This window comes from Dermochelys coriacea, chromosome 17, assembly GCF_009764565.3.
Source record: "Dermochelys coriacea isolate rDerCor1 chromosome 17, rDerCor1.pri.v4, whole genome shotgun sequence".
Lineage (NCBI taxonomy): Eukaryota > Metazoa > Chordata > Testudines > Dermochelyidae > Dermochelys > Dermochelys coriacea.
In genome coordinates, this window is record NC_050084.1 from 3,982,732 (window position 1) to 3,998,833 (window position 16,102).

General features: G+C 47.8%; 1 protein-coding gene across 2 annotated transcripts in view; it reads right to left on the reverse strand.

The window, feature by feature from the left end:
- Positions 1-5,446, reverse strand: part of LOC119844855 (transmembrane protein 211-like) — a 156,769-nt gene extending 151,323 nt beyond the window's left edge. For both annotated transcript variants that reach the window (XM_038376255.2, XM_043499548.1), the window contains exon 1: positions 4,874-5,446. In XM_038376255.2, the coding sequence (XP_038232183.1) occupies positions 4,874-5,203 (330 nt within the window). In that variant the 5' untranslated portion in view covers positions 5,204-5,446. The remainder of the gene's footprint in view (positions 1-4,873) is intronic.
- Positions 5,447-16,102: the final 10,656 nt, after the last annotated feature.

Below are 16,102 nucleotides of genomic sequence, written 5' to 3' on the forward strand. Positions count from 1 at the left end.
GAGCACCCATCTGCAACTTTAAGCACCTAAATACCTTAAAAACCCTGCCCCAAAGTGACCTGCTAAGATCACGATGGGAGTCAAGTGGCAGAGGTACAACTTGGAGAAGCTACACAACTAGAGTTGATTAGCCCCAGGTCAACCCTAAAAGGATCCACGGAGGGATTTTGCCCCCCACCTTCCCCTCCATTGCTATCTGTCTGTCCAGTTTTCATTCCGTGCCCATCATCATGGTATCTGATCACCTGTAGCTAGGTGCATTATGAGGTTTGCTTTGACTTCCTCCAAAGCCTGAGCGTTGAATCCTGCTAGAGACAAGATCTCAGACTTGATCAGACCAGTGGTGTCACTGAGTCAGGCAAATCCTCCATTCCTAATCTGAATTTCCTAGTTTGAGCTCTGTGCTAACAGAATGTTCATCCTCTTGTAGATTCTTCAGAGGCAAATGGTCAATGTGTTTCCAGGCTGAATATCAGGGGCTGATCAACTATTTTGTTGTTTTGAATGACATGCTTTGCAAAGCCTGAAAATAATTGGAGACTATTGTGGGGGGTGGGGGGAGATAGACGTTTGAGATCAAAGAGCACTTTCACTTTCAAACTGCAGCACTTGACATAAGAGACACGCCAGCCTGATGTTTCCATTGAAAAATATATATATAAATAATCTCAGAACACAGAACTACTTTTGCCTTCCTCAGAGCCCGACATAAGTAGCACGAACTCATACTGACTTCCTGTGTCCCTGAGGAGCTGGAGCAAGTCTCCTTAATTCTGAGATACTGACAGTGCTGCCCAGATTTAAGGCTCCGAGTCACCAAATTACTGTACAGAACTGACTGACCAAGACCATGACACGGGTGATCCTTATTTGCAATAAGTCTAATAAGGATTCCGCTCGTAAACTGGTTCATTGACTGCGGAGCCTTAAATCTGGGCAACAACATGCTGTTGTCTTTCCTTACTTGACAAACACCAGAATTTTGATGAGGGGACTTGGGTCTCAGTTTTGATGGCGTGTTGGTCGCACAGATGTACCGGCCTTTTGCAGAGGTCACGCGTTCCTGACATGCCAGTGCAAGAGAACCCTGTGTCTGCAGCCTACATCATCCCGGCAACAACCGCCTGCGTGTCAGGGCACAGATGGAGAGAGAGACAACAGCCACCTTTCTGAGGAAACCATGTCTTGGGTCTGTGTGTTCTAAGTTCTGTTTTTGTAGCAAGCTTGGAACATGCCATACCCAAGCAAGTCTATCACGCACAAGACTTTTTCCCTTCTCATGTGTCTATCTTGTGCTTGCCCAGGAAATCATCCTGTTCCTTCCACTTAGGACATGTGCACCTTAGAGCTACACAAGTGACCCTGAGCAGGCTGGGAAGGCCGTACTTCTTAAGGAGCGATAGAGTTAAACTAAAGGAACCCTGGATATTGCAAAGCTGCAAAAGTAATTATAGAGAAGGCAAAAAAGCCCAGCAATTCTAAGCAGGCAAAAAGGCCCTCTTAAGAGAAGAAAGGCATAGTAATTAACCTCTAGACATGATTCAAAGCATCATTTGTAGGATGATTTACATAATCCCCCAAGTGCAAACACACAACTCGCATTAACGATCATTTGCAGAGCTGAACGCTCCCCCCGCCCCTTTGCAAAATCAGCACATTTGAACAGGGAAATATTTGAAATGGGGTAACAGCTATCTGGGTAAGTGGGAGGAACAGTTCATGTAAGAGGCAGAGCGAGTGCTTCTTCCCCATACAAACCACTAGGCTGACCCAGCAATACTGACTCCCAATAGAGATCATTGCTTGCAAAACACAGTGCTTCACAGCCAACCATTACCAGATTAATAAAGCTTATTTCTTACATGATACTTTTCATCAGTAAACCCCAAAGCAAATCACAGCCTTTAATGTACTTCTCCTCACAACACTCCTGTGAGCTAGGAAGCATCATCATCCCCAATGTGCAAATAAGGCACAGAGAGGCTAAGTGACTTGCCCAGGGTCACAAAGAAAGTCTGTGGCAGAGCAGGAAATGGAACACAGGTCTCTCACAGCTTAAGCGAGTGCTCTAACCACTGAACTATCCTTCCCCCATTGACCAGGCTGCCCAACGCTCATGATTTTATTGAGTCTCTCAAGATATTTTATGTTTTTTCTTTAAAGCTCCAGTTCCTGGAGTCAACTGGAAATAGGAATCTCAGCCTTCATTCAAAAAGAAAAGTTTCTAGCTCTCAAGGTTTAGAGAAAAGCTTGAGAACGTGACCTGAGTGAACTCTGAAAGCTCAGAAAGCAGACGGCAAATAAAAACAACCCCACATTGGTTATTTTAAAAAAATGAAATCTCCTGATTTCAAGCCAAACAATGAGTTTGTTAAACCCTGACTCATGTTTGGGTTTGGCAGCACTGCACTTCTCCCAGTTCTTGTGGGTTTATAAAGCCCGGGGCCATTCCTACAATGGATTGTAAAGGAAGCCAAAGCAACCCTGCTTCTCAGTGAAGATCCCAAGGACTTCAATTCCCTTCTACCTGCTTGTACAACCAGTACAAAAAGCATCTGTGTCATAGCTGGAAGCAGTCAGGAGGGCGTTTTCTTCCCATTCCACTGAAGCAAACTGCATTGTTTGCATGCTGTTCTTAATTAAATATTTCAGAGGGGTTAATAAAGGAGACTGGAATGTGACTAAAACCTTCTGTACACTGTCTCCCCCTCATACCTGAATATTGTTTGTTCGGAGTGAAGATCCATTCAAGAAGCTCTGAGCCTTTGTATTCAGTTCTTTTCTGTATTTCTTAAAAGGCTATTACAGCCCTGAAGCTCTGGGTAGTGGAATCGCGTTGGAATGAATCGCTATGGTGCTTCATTCTTATCTCTAAAGTTAGGTTATTACCTGGAGGTGTTTATCTGAATGACAAAATTGTAAACAGTTATATAAAGGCCAAGTTTTAAAAACTGAATGATTCTTTTTTTTAAAAAAAAATCCTTTACTGCACAAACAGGAAGCACTATGGTTAGCCTGCTCTACTCTGTGCAATATACAATTTGTGTACTTGTTATTCACGACAATCTTAGAGACCACTGACGGTTTAAACACACAATAGCCTATGGATCTTGCTTCCCGCAAGTGATAACAGTCCGATTCCATGACAGCCTGAGAAATTCAACCACTAAATGCCCCATTGTGTCAAGCACAAGGCATGACCTTCCCCTGATTCATCCCTTGTGTGGGATTCCAGCGACAGAGCAAAGCGGCGCAGTTCAAAGCTCATATGTTTGGAAACCTGTAGGAAAATTATAGTCAGAGCCTCCACCATTAGAAGCAGGGAATAAAAGGAAAGGAAACAAGATTAAGAATGAAGGGGAGGGGAATAAATCATCGGTTTGGTGCTGAAACGCTGCTTTATTTTGGGTGTTTCAAAGGGTGTATCGAGTGCGGAAAGCTCCTGTCCCACAGAGACAGCAGAATAATCCCAGCCCCGCCAGCCGGACCCCTGAGAGAGGCTGTCCGGAACTCTAAGTAACACAAGGAAGAATCAGTCCAAGTAACTTTTGTCCGGCAACAGCAAGGGGTAGCACCAGCCAGGGCAGAATGAGCAGAGAGGCATTAATTTCCCAGTGCGCGGTCTGGGGTGAGGGGGACAGCTCCCACCGAAGTCGACGCGTGCGAAAGACAGTTTTACACAGCCCGAGTTGGAAAATCTTGGAAAGACACAAGGGATGTTGTGCTGGTACCACCTGCCGTCTCTCCTGCACAGGTACCGTGGTAAGAACCAAACTTTCAAATATGCAAAATCTGTTCCCTTTCTTTCCCCATTTTCTCCCCCATTAGCAGGTCCCCATTTGCCTGCAGTGCCTATATCTGAAACCCACTGATACACGGGTACCGGGGGGTTCACCCCGGTGAATGCAGGGGAGGGGGGAACTCAGGAGTTTAATCCTAAAGTTCTTGCAAAGAGATGTGCACCTCCATTCGCTCCGCTCCGGGCAAGCGGCCGGAACCAGATAATTGCCCGAGTTTTCGGCAGAAACCAGATTAAAGCGTTCCGAGGAGGGTGCAGCAATCTGCCTCGCCCCCCACAGCTCCCAGGGGCCATCACCTTGAGAGCCGTCCTGCCTGCTCACACACGGCTCTGTATGTAGGTCCGGTGCCCCCGAGCCTGCCCCTCCCAGCGGCTCCTAAACTAGGTGCTTCTGGGGAGGCAGGTGCTGCTCCTGGAACCTCCGGCCGCCCTCATTGGGGTGAGCGGTTTTGTGCAGCCCGGCTAATGGGCTCCGCGCTCCCGTGCGTTGGATCCTGACGATCAGCGCGAGCTAATCCTGCCCCGGGAACGCTCCGGGGGCTGAGGGGGCTTGGAGGAATCCTGACCCTGCCCACGCCTGTCCCACGCCAGCATGGCTCCCACAGGGCCATTCCTGATTTCCCCTGCGGGGAGCTCAGAGCCTCGGATCCACAGCCCAGCCCACCCTTTGCAGCCTTCAGCTCCTCAGGCCTGTGTGCATCAGCAGGGCTGTATCCCCTCCCCAGGGTGCAGGACTGTGCCCACATCCCCTCTGCTGCACTGCCCGGCCGGACTGTATCCCCAGGGTGCAGGGCTGCGCCCAAACCCTCTCTGCTACACTGCCCAGCTGGGCTGTATGCCCTCCCCAGGATGCAAGGCTGCGCCTAAACCCCCTCTGCTGCACTGCCCGGCCGGGCTGTAACCCCAGGATGCAGGGCTGCTCCTATCCGACAACCAACGTGGGGGAGGTGGGAAGGTGCATTCCAAACCAGCAGCAAAGCCACCGTTTAAGCCCGGGGAGCAGCCTGCCTGGGGCTCAGGCAGACCAGCCGGTTCCCCCCCCCCCCCAGCCGCTGGGCTCCCCCAGCCCCTCACCTGCCAGGCGCTGGAGGGGATCTCGTGGAACGTGCCCAGGCCCCCGAAGGCGTAGCAGCTGTACATCTGCTCCAGCGTCTCGGAGCAGTGCCACAGCAAGCCGAAGCTGACCCCGCCGTGGGCTTGGAGGAGATGCTCCTTCACGATCCAGGCAGGGGAGAGGAAGCTGAAGCTGCAGGCGGCCACTAGGCAGGAGGATAGGAGGACCCAGAAGCAGCCCACGCAGCTGAACATCCTCTGAGGCTGGGGAAGGGAACCTGCAGCCGGCAGCTCCAGCCCAGCATCCACGCAGCCACCTGCTTTCTTCTTGCGATCTAGCAACGAATGCATCTGGGGGGGCTGGGGCTGGGGGCGCAGCAAGGGAGCTCAGGACACCCCCCGGGGCAGCCTCACATCAGCATCCGAGCGGCGGCGGCGAGGGCTGGCACCCGGACAGGTCCATGGGAGGAGGCGGCGACGGCGGCGGCCGCCCCGGTGCAGTCCCCAGCGGCTGTTGGCTCGGATCCTGACTGCGACGGGGCCGCCCACGTGGAGCTGCTGCTGAGGCCGGAGCCGCTTGTGACACCCGAGGCCGCCTCAGAGCCCGGCGCCCGCGGCACATCCAGCCCCGGCGGGCGCCGCGGGGCTCCGGAGAGGTGCGGGCGGCCGGCAGGGAGCGAGGCTGCTCTGCCGGCAGCTGCTACGGGCAGGTGTCCCAGTCCCGGGCCCCTTCCCCCCCCAGCGGTGGGCGTCTCCCCGGGCCCAGCCCCGTCACGTGGCGGTGGGAGAAGGAGCGGGGGGGGGCCGGAGCCACCCCTGGCTCCCAGCGCCCGGGCTGCCGCCCCCAGCGCTCCCGGGAACAGATGCGCCCGTGCGCAAAGGCGCAGCGCCAGCTCTCCCCGCCGCAGGCGCGGCCGGGGTGGGGTGGTGCGGGCTGCAGAGGGAGGGGAAGGGGGTTAGTCACGGGGCTGCTGGCTCCCTCCCTGGCCCATGCCATGGGGCTTTCCCTGCCTCCGGCCCGCCCGGGCGTTTTCAGGTCAGCCGCCGGGCGAGGTGCCAGGCCGGCGAGGCAGGAGCGCGCCAGGACGGGAAAGCCATCGGGGGCCCGTGCAAAACGCAGCAGCCCTGCCCGGCCTCCCAGCTCAGCTGCCTCCGTAACGGTAAGGGGGGAAGCCGCATATCCAGGGACGGGCCCCGACCTTTGAACTGTGGGGTCCCCCCTACCCCAGCGCCCCCGGGGCGGAGGTGCAGAGCCACTGGCCAGCGCCGCACCCAAAGGGGGTAGTTCTGTGCCAGGGCTGCACTTTGCCGTGTGCTGCCCCATCTGCAGCCCACACCGCCCCCCACGGGGCCGCCGCCCGCACAGCCGGCCCGCAGCACCCTCTTCCCCTTTAAAATACATCGGTATTGCCCCCAGACCAAGGCACACCCTCTTGAGGCCGGGATGCCTCAACCCCTGCATTGCCCTGCGCCCCAGGCATTCACAGCTTTGCTTTGCTGACGATCCCATGAGGGTGGGCATGTGTCAGTGCATTTTCTGATTTCCCTGCCTGCCCTTCTGCAGAACCCGCAGGCCAATCCGCCTCTAGCAGCAACGGCTCTGCAGGTGCCAGCCCAAAGCACTTTGCAAACAAGCAGGGGCGCTGGAACTATTTGTATAGTCGGGGTGCTGAGAGCCATTGAACCAAACTGTAAACCCTGTATATGATGAAAAACACTTCAAGCCAGGGGGTGGAGCAGCACTTCCAGCATCTATGAAGCAAGTCTGCTGTGTGCACCCAACTCCCCCTTTCTCTGATGGGGATCTCACAACCATCAGCTTGTACGATAGACCCTATAGATATATAGGCATCCCCACCTCTGGGGTGGAGGATATCAACCAATGTGCCTGCTAGGTGAAATTTTGGCCAGGGATAGAAAGGCAAAGCCCTTCTCTAATTGAAAGGGCCATGGGATCTTTAATGTCTTTCTTTGAAAGGTCTCCTCCAAAACCCCATTCCACTATCCACGCTACAGTCCCTTCTGTGGAAGGATAAAGTCAGAGTCAATCGTGTTGTGATTTGACCTTGTGATTCCCGGCTTTTCCTACCTGATGCTCCGCCCAATGGCATTCCCTGCTATGTGGAAAAGGCTTGCTGGCTTCTGCTGCTTTGCCCTGTTCTTCATTAGCAATAATTGCAGAGGGTTTAATTAATGAAGGAACTTAGATGCTCTCAGGTACCATGTTGTTGTTTCCTTATTTAGCCTGGAATGTGTGGAAAACAGCAGATCTGAAGTTAACCTCAGGTTTGCCAGACCCCCAGGGATCACTTCACAGGGCTCTTATTGTATCCATTTGCTTTCTAAACAAAAAACAGGAGAGTTGAGGACTACCCGAGGCTGCAGGGTGTTTTGCCCATGCTCTGTACCTAGCACGCTGACTTGCTTCTCAAGTGGGTAGGGGCTGGGGTTGCCAGGGAGGCATCGTGCTCAGCCCAAGAAAGAAGAAGGCATCATGCATTGGAGTGACACCCTGTGCCTGGCACTCAGTGTAACTCTGGTGGCATTTGGAGGAAGCTGCACTTAGCTCTGGTTGGCTAAAGGAAAAGTCATGGCAAGATGGGGCGGTTAGTGGGTGCAGAGGGCCAGTGGGGGAAATGGGATAGCTGGTCTGAGTAACCTGAACTGAGCAATGCTATAGTCAGTTCTTTAACAAAGGCTATTGTTAAATTTGCCTTTGTGCGAGTTCCACATATCACTTGTGGTACTGAACATGGGGGTCTTGCACATCCAGTGTCTGGGTAACATTGAGGGCCCTGTCCTGCAAGCCTAACTTCAGTGGGACTACACCCATGAATCAAGGAAACTAGTGCCAGGCTGAGTAAGGCTTCATTGGACTGGGTCCTGACATTTGGGGCCACAACCTTTAGTTTCACAGCTTTGGCATTATAGATATAAGTACATCATAATTATAATTGATTATTTTATCCAAGTAGTGCCTTGTAGGTGGCAGATAATAGATTTTCTAAACACTTGGGCTTTTTAAAAAAGTAATATTAATAGTACATTGACAGTCTAGGGTGTCTGATCCTATAACCCCACATGTAATGTTACTCATGTGAGTAGTTCCATTAGCTTACGTGGCATTACTCCTGTAAGTAATGTTACACATGCATGTAAAGTGCTGGCAGGATCAGGCCCCAACGAACTGTCAGGCTTTATGTATTTTGGTAGATGAAGTTCCTAGTTACTGACTGAAGATTTCCCAGGAAAAAACACAAGTGAGTGAGTTTTCCTAACAACTATGGAACACTGTTAATGTCACCCACTTAATGAACATAGGTGTAGCATTCAGGCCGTGCAGCATTTTTACCACAATAATATTAAAACTCTGTGATAACAACAGATGCACACACATATCTGGATATCAGTTCCACGCTAGGCCTGTCTTTCTCTTACCAATAATGGATCTTACACTTCCTTGTTTAGCAAAAAGTTCTGTCAGTAGCTGACTCTGGATCATTGTGACTTAACTATAAAGGATTGTTTACATTTCTTACCTGCCTTCAGTTACCAATGTTGGGTTTTTTTAACTGCATGGCAACCTGAACTTATGTGTGTCTGGAAAGAGTGATAAATAAACATTTGTCTTTCTCTCCATGTTCGACCTGAGAGAAAAGCTGAAAGGCTGTACCACCTGGCCTCAGAATTGATGGGCAATGTCAAATATCACCTCAGCGAACTTGTAGCTTCATTTAAGCCCTCAAGCTGCAGTTGGATTCAAGCAGGCAAACCCTTATTTCCATGCTGAATCCCATTGAAATCAAGAGCACATGGGTCCAGCTGCACAGATTCAATTATAGCATTGGGGTCATAGCGATTTAAGGGCAGCTTTTTAAAGGGCAATTAGCCATACAGAATGGAATTATTTTTTAAAGCCGAAGTGGTTTAGATGCACACATGCTATTGCATTTCAATTGGCTTCATGCTCCTAAATCAGTTTGGCTCTTGTGAAAATTGGCACTCACCCTCCCAGCTTCTATTGGACATCACTGGGAGATAGTCACTTCCCTTCCCTTTGTGCCTGTGAAAATCGCCTCCTTCATGTTAGATAATTTTCTACATAAAGTTGAAAGAAAATGCAAGCAGGGTAGAAATCACAAAGTGGTTGGGTTGCAGGGGATGTTGATTTTTCTGAAAATAAAAGCCGGACACACCTGCATTTCTCTTCTGCAGTCATTTTGAATATACCATTTTGTAGAGAACATTCAAAATCCTAATGATGCTTCCAAAATCCATAGATAGATCAAGCTTTTACTGTCAAACTTTCAGGCCACTCCTGCCTGGTCCCTTTATTTCTGTTACATGTTGCATTCCTTTTCATGAACTACAGGAGAAACTCGGCCTTCACCGTTGGAATTATACCAGGCAAAAGCCACTAACCACCTATCCCAGTGGCACAGGTTGTTTGAATCTGAATAGTCATCTCAGGCTGCTCTGATCAGGGCACAGGAGGGAGTGTCAACCAGCTAGGAGGGCTAGAAACAGCAAGTAAACTGGATCATGGCAAGAAACTGATGTCTTGTTATGCAACAGCATCCCTGGGTCGGGTTTCAGGTCAGAGCTGCCTTAGGAAATTACTTTCACTTACATCACTGGCTCAGGGAGAAACATTTCTCAGAGGCTTCAGTTTGCAGGGATGCCTTGTCCAAAGACCTTCCCCCTCAGCATGTGGATATAATTATGTTGGTTCACAGGTTAGTGTTGTCTTAACTTAAGCCCTTGGAGAAGGAGCAAGGATTGCTCAGAGGTTCTCCGTGCAGGTTTTCCCTATGCACATGCATAATCACTACTATGCGCTGCTTCATAAGGCTGGCCCATACTGCAAAGGTGCTCAAAGATGTTTTGCAAAAAGAAAAGGAGGACTTGTGGCACCTTAGAGACTAACACATTTGAGCATAAGCTTTCGTGAGCTACAGCTCACTTCATCTGATGCAAGATGTTTTGTTAGTTCTCAAATAAGGTCACTAGCACCCTCTGGTGGTTTGTAGTGAAGTTTCCTGGGCAGCTTCAAATAGGCCTCTTAGGCGTTCAGGAAGGGTCAGTTCCCATGATGTGGAGTGACAGAGAAATTATTAGCCCTCTCACTGACAGAGCATCTGAATCAAAATCTGGAAATACATATGGGTCCCACGTTTGAGTTTAGAATATTTATGATCTTCTTGATCTTCTGTATATTTTTCACTGGGCTTTTTACTGCCTGACGAATCCGTGGACGGGGCCAAAATAACATAACTCCTCTCCTCCTGGCATGCTGGATTGGGGAAATACCCTGGGAACACCACATCTTGCATTGTTTCTAACACTCTCCCTGCATCATTAAAAAAAGTCTTTGAAAGAAACATAAACACAGACACCAAGATATTGGCTTTAAACGGAATGTCCCTGTTTGGGGCTTTAATCTGGTACCTATGGCACCAAAATGCACAGTCCTAGAAGCAGCACTATGGTTCTGACGCAAGAGTCCTCAGAAGCTGGGAGGGGTACAGATCATGGATGATATCTTATAAATACAGATTTCAAGGGCAAGCAGTGTCTCGTGTTACCAGTAAACTACCCAAGGGGTGTCTTTACAGTGGGACAGAACACAGGGGAGGTGACCAACTGCCTGACCCTCTCTGCCCAGTGCTCTCTGCCCTCCATGCCTGGCTGGGCCCCTGGGATGGACACACCTTTCCTGGCACCTGGCTCTGTATCTTCCCGAAGAAACATGGGGGGGGGGGCGGGAATGCAGGGTCACATCTCCTCCGCTCCCAATTTCTGCTAGGGTTCATGCCAGAATGTGGCCAGCAGCAGCCTTTTGGGCACTGTGTGGGAGGGAAGGGACAGGAATTGCTTCCAGTCACGGGGGGCGGAAAGGAATGGCTTGGCCTATGTCTCTGCAGAGCTCATCTCTTCTCCCACCACTCCTGTGTGGCTGGAAGCAGTTTGTCCCTTCCTGCCCTCACAGTGTCAAAAGGCAGCTAACATCTCCAGGCTGCTGCTGGCCACTGACATAACCCAGCTGCTTCCTGTCCCCTGGCTACAACATGGGCAGGAAGGGGTTAAGCCCTAAGGATGCATTGTGTACCCTGGTCCAGGGAACCTGACTTCAGGGGCTTCAGTGAACCCGGCCAGAGAGGTGGGTATCAGCAGGGGAGGGTATCGAGGGGACGGAACAGCCCTGTGCTGGGCGGGTGAAGAGGGTGCTAAGCCCCTGCTCGGGGGGCTGTTGTGGAGCCTGTAGGTTTGGGGCATGAAAAGGCTGGAAATCACTTCCCTATGCCTCTGCCACTCCAGAGCATAGCTGAGGAGTGGAGAGACTTCCCCGTGCCAGCGCTGTGGGCATATGGAGGAGCAGTGGGGCTGGAGGGGGGTAAGGGGCAAAGCAGGGAGAGGACAGTGAAAGGGGAAGGACACGAAAGGCTGATGGGTGGGCAGCAGAAGCGACATGTAACTGGCCGCTGCCTGCCGCTTGCCTGCACTCACCAACCTTCACAGCTCACAGTCAGTGCCAGCTGGAAACGGGACGGGGGGGGCCCTGCTGACCGAGAGCCGGCACGCAGCGGGGGCTGTGCTGATGGACCAGCGGGGGAGTGGCTGGCCCCGTGCGCTGCATCTTCATCTCACCACCAGCCTTGCACACCAGTTCTTGGCCTCTGGACCCCATTACTCACTGCTGGTGGGTGGGTGGCTGTTGAGCAGGGATCAGGCCAGCAATAGGACCCAGCAGTAGTGATGTGGGGGGGGGAAACAGAAAATATGGGACAATTTGCCTATTTTTAAGAAAAAGTCAGGACACCTGTAGGAGGGCTTAAATACAGGACTGTCCCTTTAAAAACAGAATGTCTGGTCACCCTAGTTATATCCAAGACTTCCCGTTTCCCAGAATTCAGCTGCTCAGATTCCTGCATCCCTCCGGTGAGTGTTTTTCACCACTTTGCTCTATGTTGCAGTTTTTCACCCACCCAGACATTGCAAATGAAATGGAAAACCCAGCACCTCAGATCTTCCAGCAGGCCTCCTTCTGGAATCACTCCCCATCAGGTCGCGCCTTGCACTCAATGGAACAAGACAATGAGAGGTCCCAGTGTTTTAATTGCGGCTCGGCATCATTCTTTATCAAGTCAACTAATCTTTGCCTGGCTGGAATATGGAATAATTTCCTTCTTTGAAAACCTCTGCAGGCAGTATAAAACTCTCTCACTCCCATTAATATGAAAGGACTGAGGTCATCCACATATGACATTTTACATTAATTTTGTGTGTGTGTAGCCACCTGTTTTCCTGTAAATAAGAATTCTAATCGAACCCACTTTGATTTTAACCTGAAAACACTGCATATGCTAATGGTATCAGTCTTTCTTGTTAACCACACAGCTTTCCAGGCATCCTGCTGTATATAATGAAGTATATTATATTTTTCTGGCATATCCTCTTTCAGCATTAATTCCTAGATTCTTAGCTGTTGAAATTTTCATGCATTGTTTTTCTTAACTCAATGAATACAATTTGTTTTAAAAAAACATTTCTCTTCAGTGTTTGAAATGCAAATACAAAGCATTATGCTAGTGCTTGAAAGTGAAATTGACTATAAACAGAAAAGGTACTGGTCAGTCCAGTTTCATTGTCCCAAGCTGCGTGAAATGAAAAAAATCAAGCAGCATGACTGACAAAACACATGTGAGGGGTTTTTTTTAATGCTTTCTGTTTTAATTAATAGTCTACAATATTATTAACAAAGATAAAGGAAATGTTTTGAATATATGATTTTTAAACTGATAGTGTCCCTTTAACAATGCCTTCCATCTTGATCCTTATACATTTTGTATACTACAGCCCTGATCCTGCAAGCTGATGTATCCAGTTAGACCCTTACAAAGTCCCATTGAATTAATGGGGTTCCACATGAGTTCAGTGGTGATCATATTGCAGGACTGGGACCCATAGACCAACATCATTCATACAAAACCTTGTGTTTCTGAGTGAGCTGATTTAGGCCCAAGTGTCCTTTCTTTTCTCTCATGTGAGTAACCCTGTTGAAATCAGCAAAATTACTCCCATGAGTAAGGTTCGCAGGATCTAGTCAGTAGCATGCAGTGTTTCAGTATATCAGAATTTACCTGCTCCTGTTTCATTGGCTGACTTATGCAACACGCTGGAAATCAAGACTGATGCTAGAAAAATCTACAAATGGTACTCACTCATTTTTGTTTTTTCTGAACACAGTAATTAGACAGAGCAACTCACTTTGGTTTATTATCTGAGTATGAACTGCCTAGTGATTAATAATTTCTAGTTCCAGATGATTAATTATGCCCAAACACTACATCCCATTTAGATCCTATTAAAAATTAAAGTTTATTTATTTATCTAAATATGGAGAGGAGGCAAATTCACCACTCAACTAAGAGCTAAAGAGATTTTTATTTTCCTTTGAATAATGAGGAGACATCTCCCCCCAGCCTCTGTGATATTGGCCAGGGCCAGGGTCCTGAAGTCATATTTCAGCTGATTGCTCAGTTAATTAAAGTGTCATGTTCTGGTAAAAGCACCAGAACCTTTTATGCTTCCAAGTTAGAGCTTCAGGGCTCAAGGCTGACTTATTTCCTGTGGAGTATAACTTTTACTCTTCTGCAAATTTGCAAAAGAGGAGGGGAAATTTCAATCATAGATATGCAATTCAGGCCAAATACACTCAGGATTTCATTAGTCATTTAGGACCTCCTCTAAAGCCCATCAAAGTCAATGAGAGTCATCCCTTTGGATCTGTCCCTTAGAAAAGAGCTGCTGTTCCCTTTCCTGCTGACATGGGGTGATACCCAAACTTTATCCACCCAAGAGACCACATTAGCAGCCTGGCAGATACCTGACAGTGATACCTTGTTTATTTCAGCCACCCACATTTTGCATGGAATGGACCGCCTTGATCCAAGTAAATAGCCATAGCTAAGCCTGTTGGACCACCTGGTGGTAAAACTTCCATCAATGCTACCTCCCATGGATCTGCACCTGTGGTGAATTATGGGCCCATTTCATGAGTATAGTAAAGGTCAGTGAGTCTGTGGCAAGGTCAGCAACAGAACTTGGGTGAAATCCTCACTCCTGTGAAGTCAATGGGAGTTTTACCATTGACTTCAGTGGGATGAGATTTCATCCGAAGAATCTTGATTCTCAGCACTGTTCTTTAACCAAACAAATAAAATCAAGGACATTCAAAGAGATGAACATGCTTTCTCATAAACTTCCCTTGTATTTAAATAGGCACAGTGTGGAAGTATTCATGGTATATAACAAAAAAAATAAAATCCTTGCTGTCTGGAGACCGGTAGGCAAAATGAGACAGGATTAGGACCAAACTGCTGGCTTTAAATCTTTATTATGATTATTTTTATGACAGTATTTATTTGTCACATAGTTTCATAAATATGCATAATTCTTTATAAAAAAATACAAACAGTGGGTGAAGTCCTGACCCCACTGAAGTCAATAAGAGTTTGTCATTGACTTCTGTGGAGCTCAGATTTCACCAAAAAGAAAAGGAGTATTTGTGGCACCTTAAAGGCTAACAAATTTATTAGAGCATAAGCTTTCGTGAGCTAATGCATCCGATGCATCCGATGAAGTGAGCTGTAGCTCACGGAAGCTTATGCTCTAATAAATTTGTTAGTCTCTAAGGTGCCACAAGTACTCCTTTTCTTTTTGCGAATACAGACTAACACGGCTGCTACTCTGAAAGATTTCACCCAGTGTCACTGCTCCCAGAGTGTAGTATAATCTAGAGCCCGATCCTGTAGCTGGATCTGCACAGACAGACCCTTTTAAACACATTCGGACATTAACACATAAACACATCGGACATTAAAAAGCATAGGACTGTGACCGTGTGGAGCACTCTGGAGGATTGTGTTAGTTTTCTCTGTATAATTGCCATGTTTAAAAAGACAAGTACTTGCTCATGGAAGGTTCATGCAAACTTTGTTTGCCAGGAGCTGTGAATTTAGGGTTTCTTGCTGAGGGCCACATTTTTCTTCCAGATTTGCTCACAGTTTGCATATTTTGGCTACTATTAGCTTCTTGTATTGTGTATTGATAATTAATTTAATTTGGTATTTATAAAATGCTCCTCTCGGATCAGCCTCTGAGCACAAAAACGTATCAGAGCGCACCACAAAACAAGTTAACAATTACAATGTTAAAGGGAAATAATTAGTTGCTAAGGGGTGTTGATCAGGAGCTGCTTCCTACTCTAAAGATGGCTGCATTTCAAAGATGAGTGAAGAGATGCTTATGAATCTCTTGTGTAACTCACAGATTGCGAGGTTTTAACTAATTAATATATGTAAAGCAAGTTGAGATTCTTCAATTAAATATTCTATAACAGGGTAGGTTATTTATTATTATTATTATTTTATTATATTATTAATATTATTGTTGTTGTTCTTATTTATTTTTTACAGAGTTTTCTGATGGGACAAACTTCAGCATCATCATGATACCAGGACAGTTACATTGCAAAGTGATGACGCTGCATTGGCATATCATAATGCAATGACATCACAGAGTATCACAGCTTCCTCCCATGCATCTTTACAACATGATGATGGTTTTACAGTTCTGGATGCTTTTAATGTCCTACAAGCTGGGCTCCCAAAGTGCAAGTTCTCCCTGACTAAATTAGGATGAGCATGGAAAAAACTGGACAGGAGCATTGTATTGTAAAGGGCCTTAAAAGGAAATCAGCATCAAGAGCTGTATTCTGGAAAGCTCGTAGCTTGTCCTCGCTTATTTCTAATGATGAGGTGTGCTGTTAAAGGGACTGAGCCTGTGGTTTATTCCTTGCTCTGGGTTATGCATAGCACTGAATTGGTTTTCTGGCACGCATCACAATTATGAAGTGTGCTTTTTATATAAAGTCTGATTCAGGGGAATCTTTCACCTTGTGGGATCTTGAGGAAGCCAGTTCCTTGCTCTGTGCCTCAGTTTCCCCATCTGTAGAACTGCAATAAGAATACCAAGCTATCACACGGGATTGTATTTATTAATGTTTGTAAAGAGCCTTAAACTCTTCTGGGCACTCTTGGAATACAAAGTATCATTATTTTATTATTATTCTACTTCCCATTAATTGTGCTTGTCATCCACAGTATATTATATCCTTTCATTTGAGGATTTTTGAACTAATTATAAAAATCTCAAACAGGATTTTTATAATATCTGAGACTGCATGAT